At 37.9% G+C, this 15870-nt stretch overlaps 1 protein-coding gene across 1 annotated transcript; it reads left to right on the top strand.

Annotated features, from left to right (window-relative positions):
- The first annotated feature begins 1691 nt into the window (after positions 1 to 1691).
- On the top strand, positions 1692 to 13010 carry taf1b (TATA box binding protein (Tbp)-associated factor, RNA polymerase I, B). Its single transcript, XM_082147490.1, has 15 exons — positions 1692 to 1818; positions 1914 to 2012; positions 2443 to 2530; positions 2625 to 2722; positions 6288 to 6380; positions 7246 to 7342; positions 7430 to 7574; positions 10344 to 10443; positions 10534 to 10681; positions 10807 to 10984; positions 11127 to 11164; positions 11257 to 11338; positions 11422 to 11492; positions 11801 to 12035; positions 12174 to 13010. The coding sequence occupies exons 1-15, from the start codon at positions 1804 to 1806 to the stop codon at positions 12439 to 12441; spliced, it is 1755 nt and encodes a 584-aa protein (XP_082003616.1). The 5' UTR covers positions 1692 to 1803; the 3' UTR covers positions 12442 to 13010.
- Positions 13011 to 15870: the final 2860 nt, after the last annotated feature.

The following is a 15870-nucleotide window of genomic DNA, read 5'->3' as shown; positions in this document are numbered from 1 at the left end:
AGTATCTCCCTCTACTGTATGGTGCAGCTCACAGCAAGCAGTGGCTGTTTTTTGCTTTGTTTTGGCTAACCTTAGCTGCCGTGAACAGCAGGAAGCAGAGTCGTGATGGGAAAAGCAGTGAGAGCATGTAATATTTATACCAGATAGGAACCAAGTGAGTGACACTCAAGTATAATTTTCTCTTCACCCACAGCACTCCCACTATCTCTATCCACGCCATGCAACGTCTGTGGGGATGTAAAACGTGCCATAGGCAATCCGCTGTATTATTACTGTCAAGAATAATACCACCTGCAGTTACTGACTATTCCTGATTTCCATTGGCAACAATGCCGCGTTTTGCATCGAGAACACAACAGAAAGCATGGGAGGCAGTAAACCATGAAATTGGCCCATTGGTGAAAGAAGCAGCTTTCTTCAAAGAAGTGGGGAGGAGGAAGGGAGGTTTGCTTTGCTGAAGCCCAAGTGGGCGAGAAAAAAATCCACATAGGCGCACACAAAAGACAAATGTCACATTGCACATTAAGCCCCCCTTTAATTTGTCTGTCCCATATAATTGTTGCTAATGTGTTAAAATTCCCTGCAGATCTTCATTTTGAACTTTAAATGCATAATCTGGACAGAAATGGTCATGAATCATATTAAAAAATATGGTGTGCTTGAAATGTCATAAAACGGTAATGTTTGATATGAATACTGCTAAACATTTACTTAGTATGGGTCTTCCACAGTGTCATAATAACACAGTCATTCAGACAAGGACACTATCGTCATGGAGTGAGGAGAGCAATAGGAAGAGAATGTGCTCAGGTCTTTTTGAGAAGGAAATTTGGGGGGAGCGGATGCAGTCCAGGTATGGAGTAGCCTACTATGATGTTGTTTACACCCCCAAGGCACTGACAGATTCATGCACTTATACGCCATCTACTGTTCATTGTCCATGATGACATATGTCAAATTATTCAGGAGAGACATTAAGTATGCATTTGTATTGCCAAAGCAAAACATTGGTGCAAACAAACAAACAAAAAGTGCGTAAATTAATGATAGCAATTGATAACATAACATAATAAAAATTGTAGCCTATAAAAAATAATAGAATAAAATAATTTAAGTCTTTATTTCTACACACACGAGAGAGTGCTATGCAAGTAAAAAAATAAAAAAATAAATAATAATAAAAAATATATATAAAAAAAAATATATATATATATTTATTGAGTTTTATAAAAATTTAATATAATTATATTATTAATATAATTAGGCCTATGTACAATTATATCATTAGGCCAATGTATAAAATATAATAATATAAATAATAATAAACCAAATTTGAAATAAATATATAAAATAAGGGGTATAATAATTTGAATTATTTGCATACAGTGTACATACAGTGTGCAAATATGCATTATTATAAGCTAGTACGCTTTTTACTCATTTTAACTTCTCTATTAAAGTATTTATTGTAATTTATTTTAATTATATAAAATAAATAAATATATACAATCATTACACAGTTTCTTACATTATTAGGCACATATAAAAACAAATGAATTTATTATATCATAAACTATGGTACATCAAAATATTAAACAGTAAAATTAGGAGTAAATATAAAACAAAATAATGAATATTAACAATAATAAAATGACCTAATGTCGTAAAACAAATTTTTAAGACTTTTAGTATGAAAAATATATATTGGTGGCCATTTTGAAAGCGTGTTTTCCTTCGCTGCTTGCAAACAAACTGTGTGCGCAGGATTTGATATGGAAGTTTTCTGAACCTTTAATTAAAATCATGGACGAACTTATTGTGAGTTTCTCCTGAAGTTAGTGTTGTTAGTCGATCTGCACTGGTATTTCGATATGTGAGCTTATGATGATGTTACCGCTGGACTCTTCTTCCAGGATGGATTCAGTGAGCCATGTGGCCAGTGCTCCGCTGTGGACTGGGGAGTTTCAGATGGGGGGCACTTCTTCTGCAAGAACTGTCACAATGTGATCGAGGTTGGTAAATAGACAATAACTATTAGATATCCGGGGCTTTCACTGTCATGGAAACACTGGTTATTAATAAAAAATTAAAAAATGTTTTAATTGGGCTCTCACTGTCATGGAAACACTGGTTATTAATTAATACATTTTTATTTTTTGAAAATAATGAACAATTGGGTAGTCGATATAGAAAAGAATAGAATAGAATCGGGCATTTATATAGCGCTTTCATATGTACTACTGTACACCCAAAGCGCTTTACAATCATATCAGGGGATCTCTCCTCAAACCATTTTATATACGTTCATTGTACATTTTATTTTACAGATTCTCTTTGTAAATGTGTTGTCCATAAAATAATTTTAAGACGGCCTTCGTCCAGTAATGCAAATGACCAAAACATGAATGAAATAATGCTTTATAATTTCACATCTTTCCCTAGAAAACAAGGGAGGTGGTGGATTCCACCGCCCTTTATTGTAAATACAGCAGGATCTCACAAGTAAAGAAACCCAAGAGAAAGAGATCGGGTCAGTCTTCTATCCACTTTTGATAAGCGGGTGTGAGACATTTAGAGTTACAAACAGTCCTTTTTATGATCTCATGTCTTCTGTTATTTTTCAGAGGATGAAAGAGAGTGGATGGTGTGTGAGGGATTTCAGTTCATCCTGAAACTCCAGGCCAAGGCTTTGGTCAGTCTTGGTGTTTGCATGAAATTTGAGGTTAGTAGCTTTACCCCCGGTTTCACAGGCAAGGCTTGCCTTGACCTAGTCCCAGAATAAATGCATGTTTGAGCTGTTTTAAAGGGATAGTTAACTTTGAAATTAAATTTTGGTATGTTTTAGCTTACCTCAAGGGCATCCAGGATGTAGGTGTCTTTTTTTCCGCAGTAGTTTCAATTTTGATATTTTTAGGTCAAACCGTTCTTGTCTGTCAGTCATATAATGCAGGTCTATGGTCACTGTCTCAAAGAGCATGCACAGAGTCCAAATTAAAACAATTCCCCATCGTCCAAATTAAACAATTCGCCATCGTAAGTACACATTGATGGCCCAAGACACGAAACGAGCGGTTTGTGTGAGAAAACGAACAGTATTTATATAGTTGTTACCTCTTGTACACAGCCACGTCCAAGTGATCTGAGAGCGCGGGCGGGTATAGATATATACAATAGAAGTCGCATTGGCTACTGCAGTTCATTGGAACGAAACCGTAGCCAATGCGACATCTAGTGTATATATCTATACCCGCCCGCGCGACATACCAAAATTTAATTTCAAAGTGAACTATCCCTTTCACTGAAAGCAACTTGCACCTACACAGGCTATTTTAAAGGGGTGGTATAATCACAAGATGTAAAATAAGTCTCTGATGTCCCCAGAGTGTAGTTTTAGCTAAAAAAAAATACCCCACAGATTATTTTTTACAGCATGTTAAAATTGTCCCTTTTTGAGGGTGAGCAAAAACGTGACGTTTTGTGTGTGTCCCTTTAAATGCAAATGAGCTGCTGCTCCCAGCACAGAGGGCGGAGCAGCTCCGATTACCTGCAGACAAGAACTGAAATGTCAGAAACTGTTCTGCCTATTATGTTTAAACTGGAGTAGGGCAATAATGGAGAGACTCAAGAAGAAGTGACAACATGTAGAATCAGTGCCATTGTTTTGTCTGTTTGTGAAACCAGGCCTTAGTTTACTATATCATAGTCTTGAGGCCCTTTCATACTGAGTGTGACGTGATAAAGCGAATTGAATCTCCAACAAACTGTGCTTTCACATCAAACGCAAAACGATTGATCTATTTTGGCCAATTCACGGCTGCGCAATAGAGTGGTGCTGGTATGATGTCACTTTGTAGGCCAATCGGCAGTTAGCATCACACTGGTTCCCTCGACAAAAACAAAACAAAAGGATTTTGTTAGAAATCGCTAGAAACAAGTTCTTTGATCAATAAAAGTTTGATACTTACATGTTTGTCCATCAAGATAATTCTCACAGATTACAACTTTTATGAATTTTGAAGCCTAGGCTAAATGTAGTTGGGGTTAGTTACACCACGGTCCCACATATTCAACGTCACCATCACTAAGTTTCAGACAAATCTTTCAGTTTTTATCTAAAAACATTTTCCCAGAATGTTTGAGTTAGAATGGTTTATAAGAGCACAATTATGAGCATAATGAGGCTGTAAAAGCGAACTGAGCTGACCTGTTCGGCGTGATGACGTTTAATCTCCTCGACAGACTCTGTAGTCCCATTTAGCCACTTGTTAGCAACCACATTAACCATGAGTGGGGTTAGGGCTGGGTATCGTTCAAAAAATTTCGATACCGATACCTTGATTTCGATACCGGTTCCTGAACGATACTTTTTTCGATACCAATTTTATGAAATCCATTTTAACAAGATTACATAACACATTACCTCAGAAAAACTTTGGTTTAATTTTTTCAGTTTGACTCATGCTCCTTAGTCAGTCCAGAAAGGAACAAAAAAAAGCACAAAGGAACAAAATATTTTTTTATAAAGAGCTCATGCTCACCAAACCTGAATTTGTTTGATCAAAAATACAGTAAAACTTGTAATATTGTGGAATAGTATTACAATTTAAAATAGTATTTGAATATATTTCAAAATGTAATTTATTCCTGTGTTGTCAAAGCTGAATTTTCAAAATCATTACTTCAGTGTCACATGATCCTTCAGAAATTTGAAAACAGTTTTTGGAAACTATGATACATTTTTTCATGATTCTTTGATGAATAAAAAAATTCAAAAGAACAGCATTTATTTGAAACAGAAATCTTTAGTAACATTACACATGTTTTAAGGTCATTTTTGATAACTTTAATGCATCCTTACTGAAAAAAATTTCTGACCAACACATTTTTGAACGGCAGTGTACATTCAGTAGGTCATTATTGCAATATAAACACTGTCAGAGTGATCAACAGGTATCTCTTCAGTTACCAGTCGAAGACGGAGCAACTTTCTGCTCTTATGTTTACTCCGTGCACTGTCAAGGGCTTCATCATATCTGTCGCGGTACCGTCTTTGCAGCAATTATTTTACCGCAAATACTGCATCGCACGCTTGGCATCGAGAATGGAGAAATGTAGCCACACTTTTGATCGGCTTTTCCACATCTTTAAGGTATTGTGAGTGTGTGTGCTCGCGTCTCATTGAGTATGTGCGCGAGTTTGTGTGTGTGTGTGCTCGCGTCTCATATGAGAATGTGTGCGTGGACAGTTTGTGTGTGCTCGCGTCTCATATGAGTATGTGCGCAGAGTTCCGCGCGTCTCGTGTGTGTAGAGTTTGCGTGTATGTGCGTGAGCGACTTTAGGCGTGTCGTTGTGCATTTCATATGTATTTGTTTGAGCACTGACGTTGACGAGTTAACCCCTTAGGTATCGAAATCTGGTACCGAAAAACAAGTAATTTTTCGATACTCGATAGTATCGAGGCAATTCGGTCGGTACCTAAAAAGTATCGAACTCGGTACCCAGCCCTAAGTGGGGTAATATTTATGTATTTTATTTCGTAGAATAAAACTCGAAAGTGTCTCAAAAGAGCTTCTGTTCACCACCACAGACCTTAGTTCAGCCATTTAACCAAAACCCCGTTCAAAAAACCCATTGACTTCGTGACGTAAGTGCTAAAATGCTAACTCGCTTCAGCGTTTTGGCCTACAAAGTGATGTCATACGGCGCTGACCGAGAATGCATTTTTCCTTTGGTTTTAACCTCGTCCACTGCTCAGCACACACCAGTAAATTAAGCTATATAAATAAAGTTTGATACTACACCAGAAACACAAACTATCTATAATGTTTAAGAGCTCTTCAGATCACATAATTCAATGAAAAATGAATAGAAATGATATTCTTTATAAAGAAATATTAAGTAAACGTGGGAATAAATCAGACACCATTGATAACGAACTCAACATGCATTCTCTTCTCTCTTCCTGAATACTTCTGTGTTTACACTGGTTTTCAAAATCGTGCCACTAATCTCGCCCTTTTGTGCAGCAGGTCCAGGCACATGATCTAAAGCTCAAATCTAATTGGACGGCCAGTTTCATCGTGGGGTGATTGGGAAGAAAAAAAAAAATTGTCACACCATGATATTTATTGTGCTCTGTGTGAATAGCTCCATAGGGTTCTATTGTTTCGATTTATGAGTGCCATCGCGTCGTACATTCGCTTCACTTAATCGCACTCAGTGTGAAAGGCCCTCTATAGATGACAAGAAAAAGTGTCTCTTTAAGATGTCATATTTTGTTTTGACAGACAGAAGTTCTATGGAATTTCTGGAAGAAATACCTGCAGAACACACGGCAAGCTTTCACCGAAAATGCTGTATACACTCCAAGATTTACAGTGGTAAGTTTTATGTTGAATTTTAATGTTGAAATAAAAAAAAAATAATAATTGTGTAGTGTTAAAAAACACACACATCCTCTCTGCTCCGGTGTTATTTTAGTATTATTTATGTTCTATTACAGTACTTATTAATATTTTCAATTTGCTTTTATGTATTTTCAGTTTTCATTTTATTTTAAAGGTACACTATGTAAAAAAAATTTTGTTCAATTTAAATTGTAGGCAATCCTTCATCTAAAACATGTTTTGTCTTGCCCTGATCACAATAGTAAGTGTTCTTTTAGACCTGTCGGGATGGTTATTACGGGAAATTGCGTACATGCATCACTCACCTGTGCATGACTCGTCATATCCATAAATAGAGACGGTCGACATAGAATCTCGAATCTTGAGTAAGATATTTTATTGGACAGATAAATTGCCATATGTAGCTCTCTAACAGATGTCATTGTAAAGGGATTTCATCTATTGTGAAGGGTTATTTTATTATGGTTGCAGTGCTGTGCTGGTATTCATTTAAGGAAGTACCGTGTCTATTAATGGGTAGAGCTACTGTAACGTCTTTAGCTAGTCAGGTTGAGATTCTTTCCATCTAAACTGGTTATATCTCTTAAGCCTAGTAGTGAATGATTTATGAGCAGAAGGATAATCTCCCTCTCTTTTTTTGGTTATGAGAAAGAGCCATATTCATCCGCACTGTCACATAGAGCTGAAGCACAACCAAAACATGTTCTTTAAAAATCTGCAAAATGCACGCAGTTTTGCTTTTTAACCGCTAGAGGGCCAAAAGTTAAATAATGAGTTTTACACGTTTTAATTAACCATAACCACTGCTCTGCTTTTTCCCTAATGTTTTTTCCTCAAGTACATGAAGCCGAAGAGTGAGCCAGAGTCTGACACTCAGAGCGAGATGTCATTTCACAGTAGTGCGGTTTCTTCAGAAACGGAAATGACTGCCTCGGGTACGGATATGATTACTTTCTGTCAGCTGGCACATTTACACCTGATTTAAAGTGTCAGTTGAGCTGCATTTTGTTTTTCTGCTGCAGGTGACACCACTGATGTACAGTCATCACTATGTTCAGAAGCTTACCAACATACATTCACTCTTATGAACATGCCACGGACACTGGCCCTGTGCTATCTGGCTCTGCTGTGGGTCCGAGAGGCCATCACTCTGGCTGACTTACTGAGGTTTGGAGAACAAGCACTGCTTATTTCAACACAAATTGCCTTTAGCAACCCATTTACCTTATTGTTCCGAATATAAAACTTTTTTTCTTTCTTTTCTTGGAAATTAATCTGAAAAAATGTGATCGTCTTATATTTAGGGTCTAGACTTTTACATGTCAATGAAACACCCGCAACAAAAGGGAGCGCCAAATACGCGTAAAACGAGCCTGGGGAAAAAAACATTCCTCTCCCCTGGATCAGATATTTAATGCGGATCAAACACTTTTTTGACATGCCAACATCTATCACTGTACATAAAAAAGATGAGAAATAAGTCATTGTGAAATCTACTGGAAATGAGATCTACAGTTTATTTTTATGTTATGCCATGAAGCATTTGTTTTTCAATTTGATTGTCGGCACATTTTTACTTGTATTTACCATACTTTCAATATAAAAATGTAAATGTGAAAAATATGCAATATTACAATTATTTTTCAAATAAAATCATTTTCTTTACAAAAGACTAAATTTAGTCCTCAAAAAGCCTTTCCAAAAGGTACATCTCGAAAAAGGACGGGTCATCTTATAATCAGGGTCGAATATTCGGAACAATACAGTACTTCAAAATGTGACATTTACGAGTGAAATAAGATATAGGGCAGGTTATGATTCTATCCATTGGGAATTGATTGGATTGGATTGTGAAAAGTGAATGTTACGTACTCAAACGGAGCCAGACCTGAATGCAAGTTCTCTAAAAGAATGTCTGAATGTATATTTGGCTATTAATTAAAGGGATATTTCACCGCTGGAAAGATGAATGTGTATTTAAATTGGATCATTTATGTAGCAGAAATGTGAAATTATTTTAGAAGTTGGTGCCTTCTAGACTGAGAAAAGCCAGAAAATGTATTTTTGGCTCATGTGGATGAAAGACAACAACTCCCAGAATGCACTTGCTTCGCTGTTCTACGAGGACACTCCCAAGCCACGCCTACCGGTTACAGAGGGCAGTATCGGAAGAAATGATACAACTAGGCTACTAGTTGAGTCGAAACTGAAAAGACGCTGTTTCATCGTGAGATCCCCCTATGGGCGGGTTGAAAACATGCGGAACTAAAAGCCTCCGATGATGCAAAATGACGATTTTTCCAGACACACAATACAGAAATCTCTCGTCTCAGGGGGACATAAGGGAGTGAAGCACGGTCATTTGAAAATACCAAGGGGGTAATCCAGCACCCGGAAAGCGTACCTTCTATGGGGGCGTTCATTGGCTAACAAGCCAGCACCTGCTGTTAGCATTCCATTGACTCCCATTCATTTTGGCGTCACTTTGACAGCGAATAACTTTACATCTGAGGTGTTTAAAGACTCCATTTGTCCATTGTTTATTTCTAAAGAAACACGACAATGTATAAAAGGCTCCATTACCTTGTATCTTGCGTTATGGCCCTGTAGAAGCCGTTTTTGTAAAAATAGGCTAACGATTGCGTCATAACCACGCGACTCTCTGTCGCACAGTAGAGAAATGACCGTATAGACAGGAGGAGAAGCTCACGGGCAATCGGGGGGACGTGGAGGCATAAAGTCAAGGGAGAAGCCCATAGAGAGTCATAAAGTTGCTCCTAGCTCATGGACAGCTCCTACTCACGCTCTCTGTCTTTGCAAGATTCGGAAGGGAATGATTCAGATTTCTCTTGGCACAGCTACTAGAAGACTTACAACTGTCAGACAGGTTGCTCACGTCACATCTATGTCGTCAAGCTCATTTTGAGGCTGTGCTCAGCCATCAGGAAGTGAGTGCTTCGAATTGACTTCACTTGTCTCCGTTGAAGTTTTTTTTATTGAATTTCTTTTACTGTCAATGGAAAATATTACCGGGTTTCTACTGATACAAAGCTTAATGCTAATCGGTGAAGTATCCCTTTAACATTATCCAGTAGCCCGCACGTCCTAAGCGATGCTAAGTTGGGCTGCACAATTCATTGAAATAAAAGCAAGATTGTGATATGGCTTAGTTAGTGCAATCACCAAATTTCTAAGTCTGTGATTTTATTAAATATATGTGTTGCGTGTTTCAAAGTGAATCAACACTTTGCTCTTTTACACACGTGTAGCACACGATCTGATGCTTTCATTCTCGCAGTGGTTCACCGCATCTCTGCATCTACTCTGCTGATTTTGGGTCACTTATAATTATTCAGTAATAGCATATGCCAACCACCATACCACACTGTGCTTAAAAAAACGGCAGTTGTCAACAAAAGAAAAACTGTAAGGCCTCTCTGTGGTTTTCCATCAAAATAATGTGTAAAAATTAAGATGTTTTTTCTAATTTTGTACTTATTATAAAGTCATATTGATACAAACTCGCATTTTGGACCAACACAACAAACCTGTAGCTTTAAAAAAAATTATAAAATTAAATTTCCCAAATCATGTAGCTCTACTTTTAAGTTAAGATTCAGGTTATAATGACACTTTTTTTCTTCTTCTTTGGAATAACATGCACCAATGAATCATTCTTCATTTACATGCATTTAAATGGGATTTTGATGTCATGCTGACTCAATGCTGTGTAAATGTTTGATATGTTTGCTTTGGACAATTTATAGGCCCAAGTTTTCCTCCTAAGCTATATTTCTGCATAGTTTGCAGCATCAAATATTGCTGTCAGTCTTTCCAGCCTGTGTATTTAGATGTATTATTAGTGATGACTTGATGCTTTTTACACTTGTACGGGATCATTTGAAAAATTTGATTTTGCAGTCATGTTTTTTGCAGGCTGGTCTCAGAGAGACGTGTCCCTTATATGGACATTCAAGAGGCTTTTCCAGAGGAGATGAGACTGTTTGGAAAAGATGTCCATATCTTTCGAGTTTGGGTGAGAATGACACGACCAGTTCACACTTCTTCAGTCATAAATCAGTGTGTTGTATTTCTAATAGCCTTGACTACTTCTACTCTTCTACAGCATCTTCCGTCCTACTCAACGGTCCATAGAGAAGCTTTTAATCTGGCTCAGATCATGCAATTACCCTCCTTCCCAACGGTTTCCCAGGATTGCCTTCTCCACCCACTTCCACTCTCTGTCCGATATCTGCTGGATGCAAACCTCCCAGGTGAGTGTTTATGACTGTAGTGGAGAGGTTGTGGCAAATGATGGTTTTAGATTTGAAACTAATTTATCCAACATGCATAATCCTCTTTTTATCTTTTTGTTTGATATGTCTCTGATCCTCCTCAGATGCCCTTCATATTTGGGTCCACAAGGTTATAAGGGGGGCAGCTATGGATGACGAATCCTATCTGACCTTTGACCCCAAAAAAGAGAGCCCTGGTCTCTTGCGCTATGATATTCAGGCGGCAGCTGTCATCATTGTTGCCATGAAGCTCCTTTTCAAGCTGGATGATCATGTGGAGTGGTGCGTCACTTCATAACTTGTAACTGAGGGTTTTGCTGTTATCTTTCGGGGGGGGGGGGGGGGGGATTTTAATTAACTATCTTTGTAAAATGAAATCTTTACTGATTTTGAATGTTTCTCTTTTTTTCATTAATGTCTCAAGGAAGTTATCCGAGGAAGCGGCCAAGAAGAAAAAGACAAGTAACTATTTTGCTAGTTTTCATTTTGATGTGAATCATTTTCATTTTGTTTGTTTTTTGGGGTCACAACATGCTCTCATAAGCTTTTCACAGTCTTCAGGTTAAAAGCCTGGTTTGAAATAGTGCAACCCGTCTTGGAGAAAGCCAGACAGAATGAGGAACATGAAGAAGCCCTGTAAGACCCAATTATTTCAATAGTTTGTTATTTCCATGACTTTTTTTTTTTTTACTACAATCTTTTCTGTTCCTCTCTTTCAGGCGGCGATGGAAACCCACTAATCCTTTCATTACATCTTTGCAACAAAAGAGCTTGGTCCTCAAAAAAAGACGTAAGCTGGTCTGGTCACATCTCCGTAATGATCTCAGTAGGGCAGGGGTGGGCAACTTCGGTCCTGGAGGGCCACTGTCCTACAGAGTTTAGCTCCAACCCTGAAAAAATCACCTGCCTGTAATATTCTAGTGATCCTGAGGACCTTGATTAGCTTGTTCAGGTGTGTTTGATTAGGGTTGAAGCTAAACTCTGTAGGACAGTGGCCCTCCAGGACCGGAGTTGCCCTCCAGGACCGGAGTTGCCCACCCCTGCGAGTAGTGTGTCTCTGTCTCTCATCCAATGCTGTCTACATTCATATCTCTCCAGGTGTGGCTGATTATTTGGAGCAGAGATTTCATAAGTTAACTGACTCGGCACCAGAGCAACTGCCTTCCACCACAAACCCTTACTCCAGCTTTCGCTTCAGCTGGGGAAAGGAGGAGGGTTCAGATGGACCCAGTATGCATAACAAGCATTTGGACTGTACCTTTAAGAAAAATGGTGTCAAGTACCTCGCCAACCGAAAATACTGGCATCCTGAACTGAGGTTATGCGTTAAGAAGTGAGTCATTGCAAATGCTTTTCTTTTTTTTTTGAAGGACATATTATAATACTATTTTGTATTTGAAGAGAATTTACATTATAAAATATACTATGTAATGTGTAAAATATATGTTCTCATTCACTTTCCGCTTCATAGGTCATGCGGTAATCATTTCTCAGAAATGGAGCCCTGGTTACCCAAGATGTACGTGTGGGTCCTTGATCTCTTCTCTTTCATTCTGGGGGTCCGTCAGGCAGAAGTGTACCAAGAGGTCCTCGATGTTGAGCGTCGCTTCTTGAGCAGAAGTCATCAGTCTAAGATTGAATGGACTTATTGTTCCCTCACAAAGAAAAAAGTAAAAAAGTCCAAAACTGCAACCCCTGTTGCTAAAGGAAAAATCACTGATACCACTGACAGAGTGTGAAATGTGCACACCAGTTTCCAAGAACCCTTTTGTTCCCCTCCATCAAAATGGCAGCAACAATTTTTTTATATATATATATATAAATTTTTTTTATTTTTTTTTATTTTTTTTGCTTGTGCAAGATTTTCACATGTACATTATCTTTACTTACATTGGTTGTAGCTACACAGATGTACCAGCAGGGGAAGTAATGCGCCTCATAATTGAGTCATAGATTCTTTTGTCCTGCAGCTTACTAAAATTGTTTTGTCTTATTTGTGCGAGCAAAATTGATGGTGGTGGAAAAATTTAAGTAATTCTGCTGGGTAGATGTACTGCTTGAGGGTTTTGTGTCTGAGCAGTTTTCTTTGTTCTTACAGTCTTTGTCTTAATAGACCTGGGTAAAGGAACAAAAGCCATTTCACACATTTTTAGTCCAATAAATGACGCATGTAGGAGAATGTGGCTTATATTTGATCATACTGTGACTTAAAGTAATTGCATATATACATATTCCTCCACTGCTCAAGATGTATGTATTGTGGCCGATTGCTGTCACGAAATTAAACTTGTCATACATGTCCTTTCAATATGCCTCAATTGTATCATATTATATTTCCAAGTGCCACATTTGTTTTTCTTAAAAATCTCAGAAAATATTACCTATTGAAATAATAGAATATGTGGTAAAGCTACTGATGACAAGAGTTCATATTTGTATGCACATGATTTCTTTGTTATTATTACTTTTGCTGCTTTGACAGGCTAAATATATTTATTTTCTAAGTTGATGAACACCTATATTCAAGAATGTTTTGGAAACGCTTTATTATAATTGTGTTTTTTCTCTCTTTTACAAAAAAGGCTGCTGGAAACTCTGCTTTGCCATCACAGGAATAAATCAAATTTTATATTATTATATTAAAATACAAGACAATTATTTTAAATTGTAGCCTATTAATGTTTTACTGTATTTTTGAATTTTTGTGAGCACAAGAGACTTATTTCAAAAACATTAAATTGTACAGCCCCCAAACCATGCTATTATCATAATACATTTCTCAGAAATAAGAAATAATTAAGCAAAGAACTAAAGCAAAAAAAAAAAAACTAAAACAAAGGAAAACTTTTGTTTGAATGTTTAAACTTTTTGACCGAAGAGTAGCCTACAATCCCATTGGCTAAAAAGGAATTGGACTATTTCAGCCAAGAAATAAAACTGGGTAGATCCGGAGAGATAAACATTAGAACAGCAGGGCATGAGTGATGGAGGGAGGAAGACATTTGAGAAAGACTGAGCCAGAGGGGGCTGGGTGAGATAAGGGAAAACCAGGACAGAGAGCCTGTGTGGTGTCATGGGTGTTTTTCTGGCACTATTCCTCAACCAAACCAGCTGACTGAGCGTATGTGCGTGTAAACACCGTCCACATGCTTTCTGCACGAAAAGCCCTGACGTGCACAAACATGTACTAAACTCTCACAGAAACATTCTTGTTTCCAGCTAAACAAATTGCCCAGCAAGCTTTTCAGGGTTGTTTTCCCTTCTCACGTGTAGAGAGACCGTTTTCCTGGCATGTTTTCTGTTTGTCTTGGGCTCTCCCCAACAGACAGCTCTATTTTTGAGCTGATCACACTCCATGGTGCCAAACGGAAAACACTCGGTCTGGGGATTGCACTCGACGAACTGGGTTTAACCTTTGCTTCCTGGCCAGTGTACTGTATACACACACAGATAAACAGACCGATACAGTTTCAATGTAAACAACCGACGGTCTTATCTTTCGTGTTTTATCTCACACTTCACTTCCTCTCCTTCCCCCACCGCTGCATGGTTCTCTCTTTCCTTCTTTGACGCACACCACAGTGCTTTGTGTCAGTATTTGACGCTAAGGTTTCGCTCGATAGATGTAGGCCTATATTTATATGCCTAATAATGTTAACTTGTCTTATGGAAGTGTCGCAACCATTTATTTTATTTTTCATATTATACAATTGCAGTTAGAAAAACTTGAAAGGAAAGTGCTTATAACAGAGACTTTTCCTGTTGGAAGCAAGCCACTTCCCCTCAAAATCTTGTCTAATTGTAGCCTACCTTCAAAATAGCCTAAAATAAAATTGTGTAGGCCTTATACTGAAATGTGTGAGCATGATTTACTTGCAGTTTATGTACATTAAAGGCATTGGTCAAACATCTGGCCAGTGATCTTATCAAGCTTAAATTGATAAACTATCACAACTTAATGCTGGATTATATAAGAATACACACCGTTCAAAACTAGGGGATCAGATTTCTACTTAAAAAAAAAAAAAAAAAAAGATCATTTTATTTTATTTTATTTAGCTCACATTCAATTGATCACAAGTGGCAGTAAAGACATTCACAATGTTACAAAAGATTCCTAAAGATATTTTAAATAAATGCTGCGTTCTTTTGAACTTTCTATTAATCAAGGAATCCTGAAAATAAAAAGTATCACAGTTTCAAGAAAAAATATTAAGCAGCGCCTCTGTTTTCAACACTGATAACAAATAAAAAAAATGTACAAATGCTTTGCAAAATATAAACCAGAATCAGAATATGCATTTATTACTAATGCTAAACCAAGAAGATGGGCCATCATGAGTCAATGTGCATTTATCCTTTCTTCCACTATGTTGCATATTCAGAAGGGGTGTGATGTGAATATTGTGAACAATTATTTTTTTTTGAGTCGTGGGTGTGGAGGCGAGCTGTTTGCTCTTAGTCGTGATGGTGCCTCTTGAGAATTCATGTAACTTCCTCAAAATGCTGAGTAAGTCTCATTCAAGTACAAAAACTATGAGAATAAAGCACCAACGCTCTTACTTTGATTTATGATGTTAATTTACCAATAATATTTACTTCTAACGGCCATGAATGGGAAGATTCGGGCTACGCAACACGGAAAGCATGTTGCATCTCAGAGGTTAAAAGCAAGCCCGCCCTTTTTGGCTGACCTACTTTTTGAGAACTCCACCTATCTGAGCTCAAGTCATTCAGTTCAGATGGGCTGCAGCAGCACACTGGATGAAGCCTCAAAGTTTCAACTGTTTTCCCTCAGCAGCCCAAAGCAGACAGCACATCTGCTAACCCTCCTCATAGCCTGTGTTTGCATGCCCTGTTTGGCCTCTCTCTTTCACACACACAGACACACACACACACACACACACACACACACACACACACACACACACACTGCCTCCGCTGGCTAGCAGCCTAACCCCCATACATGGCCTCACTACCCTCCCAAGATTCCACGGTCTCTGGGTTCACACAGCTCATTCTCGAAAACACAAGCTATGGTGATGAATCTAGTTGTTATGTATAACCCAGCAAAATTAGGTTATTTTAGGTTGAACATGTTATAATGTCTCAGCTTCATTTGAAATGATTTGTGTGCAAAGCAAAGGTTGCACATCTCCAGAACTGTT

Source organism: Leuciscus leuciscus, assembly GCF_965113295.1.
Source record: "Leuciscus leuciscus genome assembly, chromosome: 19".
Taxonomy (NCBI): domain Eukaryota; kingdom Metazoa; phylum Chordata; class Actinopteri; order Cypriniformes; family Leuciscidae; genus Leuciscus; species Leuciscus leuciscus.
This window is presented reverse-complemented; position numbering and strand designations above follow the sequence as displayed.